Below are 19,355 nucleotides of genomic sequence, written 5' to 3'. Positions count from 1 at the left end.
GCACCTTTCCCATAAGGAGTTTCAATTCTGTCACGCAAACAAACCCATGGCTCCTACAGAAGTCAGCTTTGTCTATGCAAAAGCGTTAGATCATGCATTTCAACACCAGTGTCTCAGCTTTCATTTACTTAATAGTGTTTATTACCTGCCTTATTAAAGTAATTATGTGGGTATTGCAGGACATTGTAAGTGGTCCCAGCCAATCTCATAATCTCAGGAGAGCTCTGACTTCCCTCCAGACCTTACTGTACAGTGGTTTTTGTTCCCTGGCATTTTAAATTATTGAACTAAGGGGTCTGAATGCTTGGTCTGAGAGACTTTGGGCTTCATTTGAAGTGAATCCAGTTAAATTGGCTTGACTCTAACAGAATTTGGAGGTCTGTGCCAGTGGAGGCTGGCATAGCATTTTGAAAAATGAACCTTGTTGTTTCTAAAAGAGGGGGAAAAAAAGCCTCTGAAAGCTATGGAGACAGTAACTAATTGCAGTATAATTGATAAAAATGAGATTCCCATTTTAAAAGGTAATGCCCATTCACTGTAATTATGCCCAAATAATTTAGCTGTTTTCTAATTATATCCCAAATTGTTCTTGTGAGATGGATACCTTAAGATTGATTTCCTCTGACTGAGAAACAAGAGTCTTGGTGAAAAAAATGAAAAACAAACACAGAATCCACATTATAGTAAAAGTCTATGAACATTCAAAGGCCAGAGTGAGACAAAATCTGATATCATCCAAAGGATCTGAACCAAGATAAAAAGGGATGGACACATTTCAAAGCCTTAATCATGGATCACAAAGTTGCTGAAATGCTACTAGGATAAAAACAATGACAGTGAAATTACTGTTTTTTCCGCAACGTTTGGTTCAACAAGACATTGGCTATGTGACTCAGCAGTGCCTTGCAGCTTATGCAGGTATCTAGTGAATAAGTCAGCTAAGCAGAAGAGAGCAGAATATCAGAGCTCTCTGAGTCAAAATTCTAATTTTACCCTTGCCCACGGAGTGACAGAAGCAGCTAAAATCTTATCAATACCTAAGAGCACTGTTTGAAAGTATGGCTGATTCTGGCATCGGGCATGTCCTTGCTGGCTGGGCAGCTGCACGTGGGACAGGGAGTACCCTTTCCTTCTGGAGTGCTCTCTATCTGACTTTCAGAACGTTTTTTTTAGGCCATGCCCTTTCTGGGAACTAGTCTTCACAATTAAACAAAAAGCCTGATTTAGGTTTCCAGTGTGCAGAGTGCTGCTGGTAGTGGACAGGTGGCGCAACCTAGCTGTGTCCATATGTTAGCTGCAACTCACACATTTCTTAATCATAAAATTGTAGAATTATAGAATCATAAAGATTGGAAAAGACCACTAAGATCATCAAATCCAACCATCTGCCCATCAGTGATTTACCTTGCAGCAGTGTCATGGCCCTCATGTTCCTACTGCTTCCCAAATACAAGGTACAGACTTTTCAAACAGTGCAGCTAATGCACCCAAATCGTATGCAGATAAATGTAAAGCTGTGAGTGGATGTATGAAGAGAATAGATGCAGAAAAGTGTGATTTCCTAGTGTGCCTGGTCGATATACCAGAATATCCATTTAGATGTGCCTCATCCAAAAGTTACATCTGCGCAGGGACTGATGTGAAGAAAACAGGAATTACTGTTGCAGTGAACCTAATGTTTCTGTCTTTAGGGTGTTATTTATTTAAGTTCTGTACCTACTGTGTTTTGAGCTATATAGCACAATTATTACAGGCACTTAGCCTCACAAGCACTGGATATTAGCCCCTCCAGGACCCTGATTGGAAGATTTCCCCAGAGTGGATGGAATCAATGCAAAAGGTGACGTGCAGTGTTGGCAGCCCTGCAGAAACACTGAAGTAAATCTAGCATAACAAACCTTGCACTTTTTTTTTTTTAATATACTTAAACTTGCATATCTGCACTTGTGCAAAGCAGAGTATGGATCGACGACGTTCTTTTTCCCTGATATCCTCGCAAGTTGCAAACAAAACAGCCTCACCTCCAAGAGCACCGACTGGTGTCTGGGCTTGCAAGGACCAGCCACCAGGTGACACTGTTAGCCCGAAGAATTCACCAACGCCGAAGCTGGGTCCGTGAAATCGCTCCGCAGAACGGAGCAGGACGGAACCCCGCTTCTGCGATGTCAGATCCCCACTCCCCGGCAGCTATCACCTCACATGCACTGCCAGAAAGACGAATTTTGTGACCTATTTGCAATAGTTCCCTGAAAGTGAAATGCAGTTGTTGCTGTGTATTATATCTTTTCGTTTCCTTTTATTTGCAGAGCTAATATATATATATATATATATAATATATATATATATATATATATATGAGATGTTATTTGCAACAATGCTGAGCATTACAAATTGGTCCTTGTATTCCATCCAAAGTCAGTCCTGCTGTTTCGGAAGTGTAATTAGAAAAGACATCTGGTTTGCAAATAATAGTAAAGCACCGCGACAAATAATGCCATCATCACTTTGAACTGCTGAAAATGTCACTGCAGTGAAAAAGTATTCTTTGTCAAAGTTCCTGTTTTTTTGTTTTTGGTTGTTGTTTGGGTTTTTGTTGTTGTTGGTGGTGGTTTGGGTTTTTTTCATTAGTTTTTCCACAGTGTTTGCTTCTGATTTATAGGGATATAAAAACAGTGCGTGTAATCTAATCAATTTTTTATAGTAAGGGCAGCGAGGCACTGGAACAGGTTGCCCATAGAGGTTATGGATGCTCTGCCTTGAAGATATTCAAGGTCAGGCTGGACAGGGCTCTGTGCAACATTGTCTAGTTGTAGGTGACTCTGTTCATTGCAGGGGAGTAGGGCTAGATGATCATTAAGGGTTCTTTCCAGCTCAGAAATCCTACGGTTCTACGATCTGTTCCCTGGAGCAAACTGACACTTTTCCCCCATTAATCATTGGAATGGAAGAGCTGAAGAGCTTCATCATTCTCCTTCTTGACACACTCTTCTTCACTGGACTTTATCCTGCTAAAAACCAAATCTCTTCAGAGCTGAACAATCAGTCATGGCTATTTTTCCTCCTGGTTTTCAGGTGGCACCTGAGACTAAAGCAGTCATGAAGTGGATGAGGTCCATCCCGTTTGTTCTCTCTGCCAGCCTCCATGGGGGTGAACTGGTTGTGACTTATCCTTATGACTATTCAAGGCATCCTATGGAAGAAAAAGAGTTCTCCCCTACACCTGATGAGAAGGTAAGATTATTTTTGTACAGTAGGTATATTGATATGGTTTCCATATTCAGAACTTGAATTTTCTCTATCAAGTAGTGCTATTTAGCTCTTTGTATCTGTTGTAGTTTCCATGGAAATAAATAGGAGGTATTAAAAAAAAAAAAAAAAAAAAAAAAGTTGATGCATTCATAGTAATTCATACAATTAATGAATGTGCTCTAAAAGATAGCTATCAGATTGATATGTACAAATTTACTCATGTTTTGTGAGGCCAAACATGCTTTCAGGAGACCCAGGTTAAGAAAAATAAGGATATCACTATATAATGGGTGAAAGCTCTGCTATTTTTACCACTGTTTTCCTAGAATGATAGAACCAATCCTCATCAGAAGTGTTATTTCTCATTGAAATCTGTCGTAACAAAAAGGCTGCCTACCATATGGTGGCAGCCTTGTAACATTTATTCCAGAAGAATAGGAATGGTTTTCCCCTCTCAGGTTCCTCAGCTGGGAATCACTGTAAATCTTCTGTAAAATTTTTTGCTGTCTTTCCTATTTCCCTTTGATTTCCTCAATCTAGTATTCATTGCTGACAAGCCCACTAGGAGAAGAGCCAGCTCTTTATCCTTCTAGTGTATGCTGAAAGTGTCCCTGGCCTCTTAAGTAAATGTGGTTCCTTACCCAGCTTACAGCAATTGAAAATCATTGGAAGTTGGTGTTTGACTGGAGGTATCCCTTATCTTTGAGCACATCTCTGGGATGAATCTCTTCTAAAGTGACAGTTCTCATCAGCAACTATTAAATATTTATCACTACTTAACACTTTCCATATCAATTCATTTCTTCTGAGCAGCATGAAGTGTACTGGCTGTGTGTGCATAACAATGATTTAGCTAAAGGAGTCCCAGTTAGCACAGAGATGTTGCAAGATTGTGGCCACTCACGCCTCATCCAGCAGTTCAGATGTGGGAATGAAGGACAACTGTCCCTCCATCATCTCCATTCAGAGACAGCATGGATGTTTTGAATGAAATGATTCATAACATAACAACACAAAAGGCTCCATCCTCTGGGATGGAGTGAGCCCTAATTGTATCCTTGGTTTGCGAGACATAGATTCCTGGTTTGTAAGACACAGAACCTCATGCTGAGATGGCTTCATAGTCAGTATCAGCAAAGCCTGGGAAACTAGTTAGAAGGTTGGAAGTTTAGAACATATAGGGGTGGGTTAGGGATGTCCTCCATTTAAACCAACTTTTCAATAGTCAGCTTAGGAACCTTAATAACGCTACCAGCATCACTTGGCTTTTGCTCAGGAAGTTATAAAATGTGTACTAGTGAAGTGACCTGCATTTAACTAATGTAATCTGCTGCTGCTGCTTCTGGGCAACTGGCAACCTGAAGTATTGCAGCATGTTTTAGCTGCTATATGTTAGCTGTATCCACTGTTCTCAACAGTGATCTACCAAATGCACCATGCAAGGGGAAGAGAGGCAAATTTGCACCCTTGGCTGCAGCCCTGGGTGAAATGCTGCAGTACAGATAATGTTCAGAATTTCAAAAGTCGAATTCTGCAAAGCACATTCAAACTAGATCTCCAAAAGCTCCTGGATGCTGCCATTTCTGTATGTCTCTCATGGTATATGTGTGGCAGTATGGAGATCCTCCTGGCAGTGGCAGATTTCAAGCCTCTTTAACCTGCATTACTGGCTAGGCTTCTAGCTGCTGAGTCTCAAAACTGACCCATGCCCTTATGTCACTTTCTTGCATCTGTTTGGGCTAACCTAATCCAGAACCTTCCTTTTTTTTTTTGCCTGCTGTTTCCAGCAGACTGTTGTTGCTTTGTGATACAGAAGTGGCACTGATCCCTGTGACCAGTAACACACGCACTAAAATGGAGTCAAGTTCACTCCCTTTGCAGAATGGAAACTCTCCCTTTCTCCCACTCAAAAAACCCAACCTGTGTCAATCAGTGGGATCAGTATTGGCATGTAACAGCATGTACCCTGTTCTAGCAACTGAACATCATGCTTCCAAAATTCCTCTTCATTATCTCCCTTTATGCTCTTTTATATAATGCACTCTTCTGTATAAACATGGAATTATTTTGAGGTCTGTGGCCAGTCACAGCTATTCTGGCCATCAGAAAGATTTTGGCAAATTTTCTTTACATGGAATCACAGAATCCTAGAATGGTTTGGGTTGGAAGTGACCTAAGATTTTAGACACCCAATTCCTTGCACGTTGTCTTAAGAACTGTGCAGTGCAACCTGTAATGCTGATCTGATCTGGTGGCTTCTTACAATTGCTGTCATTTCAGGGCTGAAATCTGGAATTGTAATTTTTATAGATGAGATTTGAATCAAATAAACAGATGGGAGTATAAGTGTTAAAATTTGGAATACACATTGAAGAAAAAGTGACAGAAAACTGACTCAAAGAAATGGCTCCCCCAGATCACTGCTTCTTCTGTCTTCACTTCATGTACTCATCACTTTTCCTTTCTGGATGGTGACTCAGCTGTTCCTCATCACTATTAACACTCTTAAGAGATCGGTGGTGACATACTCCATCTCTACATCCTATCTTTCCATTTTTAGGAATGCTTTCTGCCCCATGGAGAAGCAACTGTCATTGAGATCAAACTGGCAGGTTGTCCTGTGAGAAGGATAAGTGCAAACCAAATTGACACTGTCTATTTTAATCACCAGCAGCTGATGCAAAGATCTGGTTGGGCTGAGGCTGGTGTAGGTGTTTCTGAAGGAGTAAAAATAGCAACAGTTAGAACATAATGGAGAGATCTGATTTCAGCTATTAAACCTGGGATTTAGACCGACCAAACAAACTTCTATGTCTGCTGAAGACAGGTTAAAGCCAAGTGTTATAAAATCAACTGGTATTTAGTATTGTCTAAATAAATTGGATTGCAGAGACGCACCTTAGAGAAGAAAGCAAGTGAAAGCTTTCTGACAGAACATACTTGCACAGAGGTTCTTCCTCTCCATCAGCCTCAAGGACTCAGAGTTGCTCACTGTCTGGGCTCAACAACAACAAGAGTTTCTAGCAGCAATAGCCATGACTGAAGGTTAACATGTTTACTGTTTATTTCACACCATTTTTTCCAGATGTTTAAAATGCTGGCAAAAGCCTATGCTGATGCACATCCAGTCATCTCAGACCGATCGGAACATCGCTGTGGTGGAAATTTTGTAAAACGTGGAGGTATTATAAATGGTGCTGAGTGGTACAGCTTCACTGGAGGTAAAACCACTTTACCATCATTTCAAGTGAGGTAAAACCTCTATGCGACCTTTATGAGATACAAGGGTTTGACAGAAGTAATTTTATTCATTTCAGTTTATTTTAGTCTGATCCTTGCAAAAAGTTATCTGTAAGGGATTAAAATAGTGATATGTATAGCACTTATTTCCAGCTGCCAAGGGACATAATTAAGCCTGATAAAACCCAGAAAAATTGACAAGCTATACAAGTCACGTTTGTTATTGTATATAACATATATATTGTATATTGTATTTCAGATTTTTAAAATCTGAAAAGTAGAAATAAATGCTTAATGCTGTGCTGTCATACCTTAGTACCATAGGTTTGATTTCACTTTTTGTATTTGTATTCTTTCTGAATGTATTGCTTTTTCAATTTGTTTAAAAAAACTTTTTTTTTTTAAATGAAAAACAACAGCAGAAACAAACTTCCCATTAATTTGTGCTTAAGTCGGTAATTTTATTTCCTCAATAGTATTATTCAGTTTTTTTCAGTATCTAATGGATGAGTTACTAGTATTCATAACATTTTCAGAGGCACTTCAATTATGTCTTAAAATTGAACTTGGACAGTTCTTAAAACTATTGTGTTGAAACTGGGCACTCAGAAAGATGTGAGGCATGAGTGAGAATCAAGTTTAAATATCTTAGACTTCCATTCTTCTGAAAATTATATCCAGTGCCATTTGTGCAGGAACATTTCCAAACATTCTAATAGCAAATGGTCATGTATATCCTGATGAGCTTTGGCAATTATATCTAATATGGCTAGTTATCCAATTAATGTGATTAGCCAATTCTTCACAGAATCACAGAATCACAGAATTGTAGGGATTGGAAGGGACCTCCAGAGATCATCGAGTCCAACCCCCCTGCCAAAGCAGGTTCCCTACAGCAGGTCGCACAGGTCGGCATCCAGGCAGGTCTTGAACATCTGCAGAGAAGGAGACTCCACCACCTCCCTGGGCAGCCTGTTCCAGTGCTCCGTCACCTCACTGTAAAGAAGTTCTCACACACATTTTGTGGAACTTCCTGTGCTGCAGTTTCCGGCCGTTTCCGTTTCTTATCTTTCTATTGCTGCTTCTTGGCCAGGTGTACAATACTTGAAATGATGTTTTTTCACTGGAAAGCAGTGTTACAGTCATTAGTTAATTTGCAGCTGAAACAAGTTCTAACATTCTGAATTTGTTGGATAATTTATAAGTATTGGCCATTGCCTTCATCCAACTGCAACAGCAAAGTTCTAGTTTGGAGTTAAATGGGTTCTTCTTTATCTCTTCTTTTTCTTCTGAACCTGCAGGTATGGCAGATTTTAATTATCTTCATACAAATTGCTTTGAAGTTACTGTGGAGGTAGGATGTGAAAAATTTCCATTGGAAGAAGAACTGTTTACAATCTGGCATGAAAACAGAGATGCCCTTCTGAACTACATGGAGATGGTATGACTCTACATTTTCAGACCTTAATGCTTATGGTTTTCTTCTTATTTTCTTTGTCAATATTTCTCCCATTACTGTTTTCCTGGTTAGTTATCATTGAGACAGCACTAAATCAGTCATCACATTCCACCTGCAGCCCAGGGCCTCCACTTGTCTGACAGAGCATTCAGATAATATTTGCCTTGTCTTTCAGGAATGATGAAAATAGAGAAATTTAAAACAATGAAAAAGGGAATTGTATCTAAATACTTTCAATCTTATAAATCAACTTTCTAACTTTAATGCCAAGAAAAAAAAAATGCATGTAGAAAAATACAAATCAGCCTTTCTCCTGAAGAATAAACCAAGATCTGTTTTCCAGAAAGCTTCTTGGAGCTTTTTCACTGTAATATTCTGTGCTCACGGCCAAACTCCGCTGTACAGCAACAGGAGATACAGACTCAGTTGAAATGGGGAGGTTCTTAGTAACTTGCTAGAAACATTGTTTCCACACTTCTAAGCTCAATTTCTAGATGAAAACAGTTTAAAAGGTTTGAGGCCTCATTTTCTGAAGGGACAACTGTATGTCTGTGAGCATTAAAGCAAGCCATTAGAAAGTCATTTTTAATAATAAGCTTGAGCTCAGCAAAAACAAATACCTCATTGACAATAAGTAAGTGAGCACAGAAACAGAAGTTGCTCCTCTTTCTCTCAGCCATTAGTAGATTAGATTTCTGTCATGCCTTATTTTGATAGAGTACACAGTAATTTAAAATAGTTAGGAGTGTTTTTATTGCCTTTCTAAGCAACCTCTTGCTACTTGTGGTAAGTATCATCATTCAATAAAGTCTACAGTACAGACCACCAAACTCATTTCATTTTACAGCTGTCTGATGAAAATGAGTTTTAGTGAATCCAAATGGAGCTGGGTTAAATCCATATATATTGCAGTTGAAGCCTTCAAGATGTAAAGATTTTTATAGTGTGAGATACTGTAGAAGTCTGTGCTGGAAAAGCTTTTTGAGTAAACGCAGGACAGTAAGCAAAACAACTTTGCAGATAAGGATGACTGAATTACTCCCGATAAGGATTAAGTCTGCCATAACCAATTCTAACTTTTCTTATTCTGATACATACCAGGCTGATTGGTGTTGTACAAATCTCCTTGGCTTAACACACTGAAGTAGTACTCATTTTCATAAACACTCATCTCTTCTCCCCATTGGAAGTTGTACCAAAAAACATGCTGAAAACTACATGGCACAGACCTGAGGCAAACCCAAAAACAGTGTATTTAATAAAGCAAACCAAATCAACATCATTACACAAATTTCATATTTGTCATTTTTATCCTCTCATGTTGTAATTGCAAAATTATTACTGAAGTTGGATGAGGTCATACTACTTTGAGTATGTCTACAGTGTAAATTCAATTTGGCTCAGAGATGACTCTTCTGACCAGATTTACCCACTATCCATATGATAAATCCTCAAGTTCAATGCTGAAAAGTAAATTGCAGTTCTTCATCATAATCTTTTTTAAGGGACAGTTTTTAAGTCCTTAGACTGAGTCATTCCTAAATCCATCAGTGCATTGCTCCACTCAGTATGGAAAGGCTACATTAAAATGACAGTAGAATCTCACCTTAAATAAAAGCCTGCTGTCATTTGACAATGCTAATTATTTTAAAAGCTTAGTATGAAAAAGTTACCATAAATTCAGATGTTCAACTGCTTGTTTTTAAACGTTTCTATTTTCCACTTTATTGTTTTCACTGCTTTGATGCTTTGCTCTTTAAAGTCAGGAAGAAAAATAAGTAAAGAAGAGCAGCACAAGTTAATCATAGCAATTCACAGGAAAAACAGAAGTAGAATCACTTTTCAATTACAAAGCTCATATAGAGTTTCCAGTAGAACAATTCCCATTTTTGAAAGCTCCAAAAGAAAGATCCTTATATAAAGTGAGCTTTTTTTGCACCTCTTCGTTTGACAGAATTCACATTGCTCTTTATTTTGTCACCAAACACATTTCTCATCAGCTCAAGCAGCTGTGCTTGTAGAGAAGAGAAGAAGGATATTGTACACACTGCTATCATGACAGACTGACATGTAGTGATGTGTAGGCAGCATGGAGATGATGAGTCCAAAGTGGCTAAAAATTTTCCTGAAATACTCTTATTCGCTCATATGACATAAAAATATTAAAATTCTGTAACTGTATTCAGTGTTATATATTGATTAATATTCATAAACCCGTGTTGAAAATGATTTTAAAATATTGCATTAAGAATTGCATAGGATATCAGGATTGCACAAAGGATTACATATTTAATAACATTAATACAGAGATAAATATAACATTACAAATATTTATTCTTCTTCTGATTTCTCCTTAACTTAGAATTCATGTTATTATTTTATTTGTATGTTTTTACTCTAAAATAGTAAAATTATGTCTACCACAAGACAGTTATGCAGTTTTGGTTCTTTAAGCACTTTGAGATCCCTTAGGAAGAAATGGAAGAAAATGAAAACTACCTATTTCAACTAACAAAAAAAAACCTGGTTTCTTTGTAAAACTTCATTAACTGATTCTGCTGCCAGCATGGCAGTGTATTGTTTATGTGTGTTATTGTCTTAAAGCTAAGAATTATGCATGATTTTGATTTACTTCTCACATCTTTTAATGCTGCACTTTGAGTAAAGGGCCACTGCTCTATGCTGATTTGATTCCGCTCATAGCAGCAATGATGCCTTTACACTGTGTGTAGAGCATCAGATTGCTTTTTACAGCTTTAACTTTTCACTTCTTTCCGGTCCTGGGTCTAGGGTAGGCAATCAGCAACAGTTTCTAAGTGCTGAAGTTGTATCATGAGATGCTACTTATATGCGCAGTGAAGGGATCCTCGTTGCAATGCACAGCAACATGCCTAGCCTGGGAAAGTGCTTGTTCAGTTTTCCCTTTTCATCAGCTTTCTCCAAGAAGATATTGCTGCTTTTGAGATCTCAGTGTAGATGTGATCAGAAGAGTTATTAGCACCCAAGATCCTCTGTAATGGATCAAACCTCTCAAAAGTTGCTTCCTCTCAACACGAGTAGAATATTCAGATGTGGTGCTATGATCAATGACTCTTATCTATCCTTGCTTTGCTTTTCCAGGTTCATCGGGGAATAAAAGGAATTGTGTCTGATAAATTTGGCAACCCAATTAAAAATGCTAGAATTTCAGTCAGAGGCATCCAGCATGATATCACTACAGGTAATATTTTTATTTCAGATTTTTTCCTGGGGCAGAATGAAAGCGCTGAGAAGTGAACCTGTGAACTCTTGTCATATCTGATGGAAATGTCACCTTATTGAGAAGTCAAGGCTCAGCTGTGAGTTTGAGAAAAGTAAGAGAGAGCAAACATCAAACTGACTGTTGAGTCTGTCATATCTCTGGGATGACACAGTCCTTGCAGTTAAAACTTCCACATGAAGCTGTCAGCCAGCCATCAAAAAGAATGAGTATTAGAGAAATTCAGAAATCCACCTAGAAGTACACAGTTCATGTCTGGAGGAATATAGCAATATCCCTGCTGGGAGGCCAAGACTACTCTGTCCATCTTGTATTCATGGAAAATAGAAGAGACATTCTCAGCATGAGATATAGAATGTATAGTAGGATCTACAGTGGCTTTAGCAGCTGGAATAAGTACTGTGTTTGCAAGGCAAGCAAACTTTTTCCATGTGAAAAACAGTATAAATATAAGCAATCTGTGAACAATGTTTATATCAAATGCAAAAGAACATAGAATTTTGAATTATGTTCAACGTCACCAGCTGATAACTACGTATCGAGGTGTGTGCAACTGCTAATTTTCACAGTCCTAAAGTTCTGAGCAATGGAATAAATACTTTCATTTTATTATTGATTTCAATGGGACAGGATAGGCCATAGGAGTGCAAAACAGAATACATTAATGGTAACATTTTTTTATGACGATAGTTGAATCAATTTGGAAAGCTACGATGACTTATTATGTAGTGGATGCTTTCCAGCTTTCGGGAAAAAAGAAAAAAAAATAAAAAATCACAAGTTAAAAAAAAACACACACCTTAACATCAGAGAGGATGCAATAGTGGAGATTATGCATATTCTTTAAATTGATGGGAGATTCTGGCATGAATTAGGGTCTCTTTCAAATTTCTTCCCAGGTGATGGCTTTACATTGGCAATGGACATTTAAAGAATTAAGGGTTGAATAAAAAATATGTTTATACTGAAGTAAAATGGAGCATTTGTACTTGTGTTAGGTGGGGTTAAAAATGTTACAGGATTAAAACATCTTTAAATTTCAGTGTCAAAAAAAGGACTGAAAAATTCCATGGGAAAATAACATTAATACAGCGTTAACTGAGTTAAGAAACATATCATTTAAAATAAAGGGAATACAAAATGGAGAGTAAATATTGCATTTTAAAACTCCCTGCTTTTTGCCTGCGGGGCCTAACCTTCAGCTGGAGGAAATTTACACTCATTTTATACTAATGGCAATTCATACCATCTGCAGCTCCGACTCCATGGTCTTATGCACTACAACATCTGTAAAGTAGTAGAATGTAATATAATAAAAAGAGGGATTTCTTACCTCTTTTGACATGCTATATTTATGTGTATATTGCAGCTTGGATTCTGCTTTCACTTTCTTAAGTTTCACGTAGTTTTTAACTCATGTTATTTCTTTGGAGTTATTCCTTGTGCCCATAGGCAAGCAGCAAGGAAAGCTCCCCAGTTACTGAAATTTTGTATGTGAATTTTACTCCCTAAGTTCCCAAATGCCAGACTTTCAAAGACAGAGTATATTTTTGTCCTTCAAATGTTTTAGTCTGAACTTTTTTCCAAAATCTGTGTTGACTTGAATCTAAAATCCTTTAAAAACCTGCTCCCTAAATGTTTGTGTATATGTGTATGTATGTATTCACGAGTATACATGAGTATGAGTATGTATCTGTAAAGGATGGAAGACCAACTAAACTCTGTCTTCTTGTGTCTTTGCCTTTCCAAAGCTGCTGATGGAGACTACTGGCGACTCCTGCCTCCAGGGACGTATGTAATCACTGCCCAAGCCATGGGCTATACCAGGGTGATGAAAAGGGTCACCCTTCCCATCAAGATGAAACGGGCTGGACGAGTCGACTTTGTCCTTAGACCCGTTGAGGTTTGGCCTAACAAACTTCTCCACCGGCCCATGGAAGGCATGAATGACCAGTATGACCCACTGGAACTGTTTGACCCTCATGCTCAACATGCACAGGCTCGGGGAGGGTCACAGCAGGTCAGGGAGAAGCCCTGGTGGTGGTCCTACTTCAGCTCTCTAGGCCTGCATAAACCTCTCTGGCTGCTTAAACAGCATTGAATGGTGCCGTCGTGCTCTGCACACCTTGTTCTGCTGCCCTTCCACCCAGCTCCATGCACCCTGATTGCTCTTAGCAATATTTAAATCTGTGTCATTTGAAAGTACAATGTTAATTCAAGCCACTTGCTTCTTTTGTTTTCTCTTTGCACACAAGTGAGTCTGTTCAATTGTTTTTATATATTAAAAGCAACGGTGCTCACCCATTCAAGAGACAGGTTTTATGTAGTCTTTTCCTTAGTAATGTGCTGTACTTCTGCCCATGTAGTTAATCATCACATTCATTATTTATTAGGTTCTAAGTACCTGCAGGAATATATTCCTGATCCTTTAATGCATTTTTGTACATGCCTTAACATATTAATGACCACGTACTAAAAACAATTTTAAGAAATCTCTTCTCTTTTTACATTATTTTACTATATTGAGTTCCATTCATTAGCTCTTCTAATATAGCTCACAGTCATTTTTTAAGTCCATCATGTGACATTAGTATTGATTTTGGACTGCAAAAAAAGTCATTAGGAATATGGAAGTAAACCTGTACCTGAGTAAGTAGCACATTCCGTAGGATGGGCTGCTCACAAACAGGTCAGTACTAATGAGGAATCATTAAATAATGTTTTCCCAAGTACTGTTTCGGAAATTACCCTTTGAAGACAAATGTAATAAAAAATTGTTACTCAGTCTTATTTCCTTGAACTCCTTTGCATCAATAGACCTACAGAATCAAGAAAAATGCTTGGAAAGTAGATTCTGTTCCAAGAAGTGTGAAAATCCAATCATTATGATGTATAAATGTTAATATAATTTGAAGTTTTCTAGTTTAATAAGTAAAGCAAAACACAGAAATATATGCTCACTCATGGAAGTACACACAACCTATTATGTAGAAAAGTGCATGAAGTAATTTGAAGAATATGACATATTATGCTAAAGGATGTTAATATCACACAGTCTTTAGTGCACTGGATTATTAATGGAATAATCTAATAAATCATTAAGTTCTTTCCAAAACAGTTAAATACATAAATAGTGGTCTTGCAAGATGCTGTCCTCCCTCAGAAATGCTTTTTGAATATCCATGATTTTGATGAAACATTTAGACTCATACTTCGTTTTGGCTTGCAGTGGATAATGAGCTTCATGCACTTACAGTAATTTCTCATTTGAATGCCACATTGTGTGATCAAGGTGTTTGGAGCTGATGTACTTCCTGCAGGAACTGCTGTATTAGTTGTCTGGATTGCCCTATGATTTCTAAAAACCTTTTCCTCAACTTAGATTTAAAAAATCCCATATTACATGAGTCCTGTACTCCATGTGCATGTATCTTAAACTATAATTGCCTAAGAAGACCCAGGAGATGAATGACTTTAAGTCTGCGGCCAGACACTGTACATGCTGAGTGCCTTATTCCCTGCTGTAACCTGATAGAAGTTCAGAATCTGTTAGTCCAGTGTTTAAATGTTTGCAGGTCTGGACTCTATGTAAAAATGAAGGAAAACCAACTCATAGCATTAACAAAACTAGTTATATGAGGCCAAATGTACTGCATACACAAATTAGCGATCCTTTCCCAGGCTTACTAAACTGAAGAAACTCTGAATCCTAAATGTTTCACAGAGAAATAAGCAAGAGATTTACCTCCAGACTGTATTTCCTGCAATAGGTATTACCACTGTTTACTATGGTCATTTTTTACAAAGACACTATACTGTGAAAAAAATGGTGAGACTAACAAAATCAGAAAAATATGCCAAATTGCTAGCTATTAGCTGTTCTCTTTATGTACGTAATGTCTTGCTCACTTAGAAAGATGCTTTCTATTAGTATATCCCATATTCTCATAAGACTATTTGGAATTTTTTCAAGTAAGCACAGTACAGCCAAGCCAACTGAAATATAAAACAGAATGGCTGTGCAGAAAATCCATTCCTTCCATGAGTCCCATTTGAAATAGCAGATGGCAATCAAGACTGTGGAAAGACAATTTTCTGGGAAAATTGTTAGGAAGTGCTAAGTTTGAGAGAGTGTAAAAAGCAGCTCTTCTGGACTACCATAGCTCTAAGGTGAAATTGGTACAATAGAACAAGAGTAACTTCCTTACATCTCTCTGTCTCATCCATAAAAGGAGGTGTTCAGCAGATAAAAATTTGAGATCAGACTTCTGATTCACACGCAGCAACATGTAGAGATGGGATCTGTAAAACTGCGTTGAAGCAATTATGAGAGTTCTGGGAAAAGGTATGCCTCAGTCTTCTGAAACTTCTTCATTTTTCCAAGAAACAAAATATTCAGTTCTCAGCTCCTTGGAGATGGAAAAGACTTCCAGCATTCTCTTGGTGATCTCAAACATTCGTTTGAGTTTAGATTAGATTTGGGGTGTCTTTATCAATGCTTTGAAGATACAAAAAGAAAAAAAAAAAGTAAGGAAAAAAGAGATCATTGGTCAAAACCGGCCTTGCAGACTCAGCTTGGCCTTTTTCCAGAGGACTACATGTTTAGCAGTTGGACTGCTTTCAAGAATTACAGTGTGTGTTCATGAGACTCCCTCTCCTTTTAAGTCAGAGACTACATAACTTTTTCAATTACCTTCCAACCACATATTGAACAGTATTGACATATGTTTTTTGTAACATCCTCCTTAATAATTAATTTTCTAGTCTCCACATTTGAGGGGATCTTCTCAGCCATGGAGCCAAACTGTTTCTGCAGAAAGCAATAACATTAATAAATGCTCTAACCTGCCAACTATCCAGAACTCATCAGGCTGCCAGCAATGAATCTTCCCACCAAGTCAAAATACGTAAATCTAAGCAATACAATTACAGACATAAAGAGCAAAGATCTCTTTATGTCATATGTACAAAATACTTTTCATTCTTATTGCAGAAAAAAATCAAGAACACCTACAGAAAATACCAGGAGCTAAATCAAAAGTTGCCAAAAATATATGGTTACACCGAAGAGGCCTTGGGTCTCTGTTCCATTCATAAGAGAGATGCTAAAGGAGAAAAGCTTGCAGTAGTTGACATTTTCATCTGTTTTAACAAAGTGATGTTTCATTCTTGGGCCACCCACATGTAATAAGGAGCGTCTTCATCTTCTTCACAACAGAAAAGAGGAGAGTGTTTTAAGCTGATTTCCTAGAAACACAACTTATGTCAAAATCACTATCCACTGATGATTCCTGTTTATGTTTTTTGTACTGCCTATCCCATTCTTTCTCTTTCAACATCTCGTTTTAACAGCAAAATGAAAGCACTCCAGAGCAATATTTCAGGCTTCTTGGAAATCCTGTGAACCAGCTGTCAAGCTGGGCTTGCCAACTCAGTGCCCAGGAGGGTTTCTCTGTAGCACTTTTTTGTGGCCGTGTCCATTTTCTGGATCTAGGCCTATTTGAATGAATACACGATGAATGAAGGGGGATTCCTCCCACTTGGGCTCCTAGGAACCACCAGTGACGCAACAGTAGAGAAGCAATTACACTCGTGTCATCATGGCAGTGTAGTGGAAGAGAGAACACCATCAGTAAGTATATCACTGGAGTACTGAGACTGACCCATAATTGTTACAAAGTTTGGAATCATAACATCGTTTTCCCATATCATTCTGATGTATGAATAGTTCTTAAAGGTAGAAAAGTATAGTCATATCCCCAAAGAAGTAAATAAATAAAATTATAAATATAGAATTATCTGAATATTTAAATTTTTGACAGGTGTTTGTTGTACATAATTCAGTTTGTTTCCATAATTCAGTCTTTCAGAACTGAATTATGGAAAGAGGTGTAACTTTAAAAAAATATTTTAGAAATTTACATATATGTCTTTGAAACAGATCCATTGTGTCGATGTATAGGTCTTGACTTCGAAAGGAAGCAAAAGGGGGGAAAAAAGTCACTAACAAGCATTGGTAGCTAAACTTTGTTAGGATTATTTGAAATGATGGGAGAAGAGTCTTTTTTAGTTAAATACTCCTTTAAGGAGTTGTATCGCTTTCTAACAACAGGGAAAACTTCACTAATCTAAAAGAATATTGATATTATTGCTGGCTTCCTTAGTTTCCTTCTTTCAAAACAGAATTTAAGTACTGTTGGTACACTCAGTAACGTAATGCATACTCATTTCTTTCAGTTTTCTTTCTCACAAGATACATACTGTTTATTTTCATGCAATTAGTACTGATGCTTATGTTTACTGAATCTAATGAAACATTTTAAGACATTTTCTGCTTGAAAATACCACTACTTCAATGATAGTGGAAGTTCTGTTTCAATGAAGTCAGGATATTCCATTTTTCGCAATTAACACAGAAACACAATTCTGAAGTGTCAATTAAGAATTCAAATATAATTTTGCATCTTGCAGCCACTTACATTCTGAAGAATATCTTTTTAATTACTCTCCTTCCCTCTGGGGAACTTCATAAAAAACAAGTTTGTTTTTCCTTCCCAACTCATTAATAATTGTTATTATGTATAATCTGCTAAAACTATCAATATACAGTATTTGCTTTATTATTATTATTGTTTTGTCAGGGAAAGGGTTTTCCTGACACAATGCAAAATCTGTTAATTTCTCATTAAAAAAACACCGAGGAGCTTCAGTCATGTTGGTGTAATACATGCTCTGCAATATATGCCTGGGTACTAACATCTGTGCTGCAGTTACATGTGTAAAATGCCAGCAGTGTTACAATAATTGGAAATTAAACCTTAAACAAGAGAAGGGGTAAATTTACAAGAAACATAGGAACATAATGGGAGCGCCTGCCCAGGGAGGTGATGGAGTCACAGTTCCTGGATTTGTTCAAGACACATAAAGACGTGATGCTGAGTGATGTGTTTAGCACACATGGTGGGAATGTGTTGGGATTGGGATAGATTATTTTAATGTTCTTTAAAAAAAAAAAAAAAAAGGATTTTATAATTCTATAATTCTAATTTTTGGCACAGATGTTCAGTAAGTGAAAGCTAAATCTCTACTTAACTTTAAAGGCTCTGTCATAGCTGTTGATACGCATAGCTATTTTAATTTTGCTGCTCCATTTCTCCAGCACTGCAGTAAGACAAATGCTGTGATTGTTTCACACTATACCATGTCAATTTCCCAAATTACTTTTGCTTGTTGCTGAGCACAAGCAGCAGCTGCACGGTGCAGAGGTTCCATGCTGCATTGCCTGTTCAGGGCAGTGGCTGTGCCACACTCACAGCTCTCCTTTCCACTGTTCACTTTGGATCAGGGTAGTTCAGACAGAATTCCTATTTCTGCTTCTCTTCAGTGATTCTGTTTTTGCCTAATAATAATACTAATTAATTTCAGTTTTAATGATTACTTGCAACCAAATACTTCCAAATGCACTGAAGCAGTGCCTGTAACTCCATTCCCAAGAACGTTCATCATAGACTTTAAACACTTCATTAGAAATTCTGTCTCTTGCTTTTCCTTCATTTTAGTGTCCAAATGACATTACGGCCCAATGAATTTTTCAGGAATAATGTGCCTTATATAGTACAAGCAGATATTTAACATGGAGTTTGAATTTTCCTATACAGAAGGGCCTTAGAAAATAAGATGTTACAGTGATGAGGATGAAATTTGGTAGTGAATCTGCTTCAGCAAGTCTGAGATGACTTTTGCTGGGCTGCTGGCAATCCTTTTGGAAAACTGGTTAGTGACAAATCTAAGAGAGTGTTTAAGAGTATTCATGAAGTGACAGAGTGAAGATTTAATCTTAGGACTTCTTGGCTTTCTCTGTGCTGGGCCTGCTGTAAAAGGCTCTAACTTTCCAGTCTATTTCTCTGTATAAAGGGTTGACCACATGGAAACAAGCAGTGATTCTTTAGTATGTTTTCCGTTCAATTTTGCTTCAGCTGGTAATCAGTAGGCTAACTACAAGAGGCCTACCCATCTTTTTCACTCAGGTACATACAGTGCTTACCATAGCCTGCTCTCCTCAAGCACGAAACAGAATTAGTTTAGATCCAATAGCAGCCAGCAATTTTAAAATGGGAATTTCTATTAGAGCTACATATGTAACAGCCA

At 37.6% G+C, this 19,355-nt stretch overlaps 1 protein-coding gene across 1 annotated transcript in view; it reads left to right on the top strand.

Annotated features, from left to right (window-relative positions):
- Positions 1-14,614, top strand: part of CPZ (carboxypeptidase Z) — a 36,442-nt gene extending 21,828 nt beyond the window's left edge. Inside the window, exons 7-11 of the mRNA XM_042812286.1 lie at positions 3,073-3,231; positions 6,335-6,470; positions 7,791-7,930; positions 11,069-11,168; positions 12,959-14,614. Of these exons, the coding sequence (XP_042668220.1) occupies positions 3,073-3,231; positions 6,335-6,470; positions 7,791-7,930; positions 11,069-11,168; positions 12,959-13,308 (885 nt within the window). The 3' untranslated portion in view covers positions 13,309-14,614. The remainder of the gene's footprint in view (positions 1-3,072; positions 3,232-6,334; positions 6,471-7,790; positions 7,931-11,068; positions 11,169-12,958) is intronic.
- Positions 14,615-19,355: the final 4,741 nt, after the last annotated feature.

This window comes from Centrocercus urophasianus, unplaced genomic scaffold, assembly GCF_019232065.1.
Source record: "Centrocercus urophasianus isolate 14NV4802_14NV808 unplaced genomic scaffold, USGS_Curo_1.0 seq_13, whole genome shotgun sequence".
NCBI lineage: Eukaryota > Metazoa > Chordata > Aves > Galliformes > Phasianidae > Centrocercus > Centrocercus urophasianus.
This window is presented reverse-complemented; position numbering and strand designations above follow the sequence as displayed.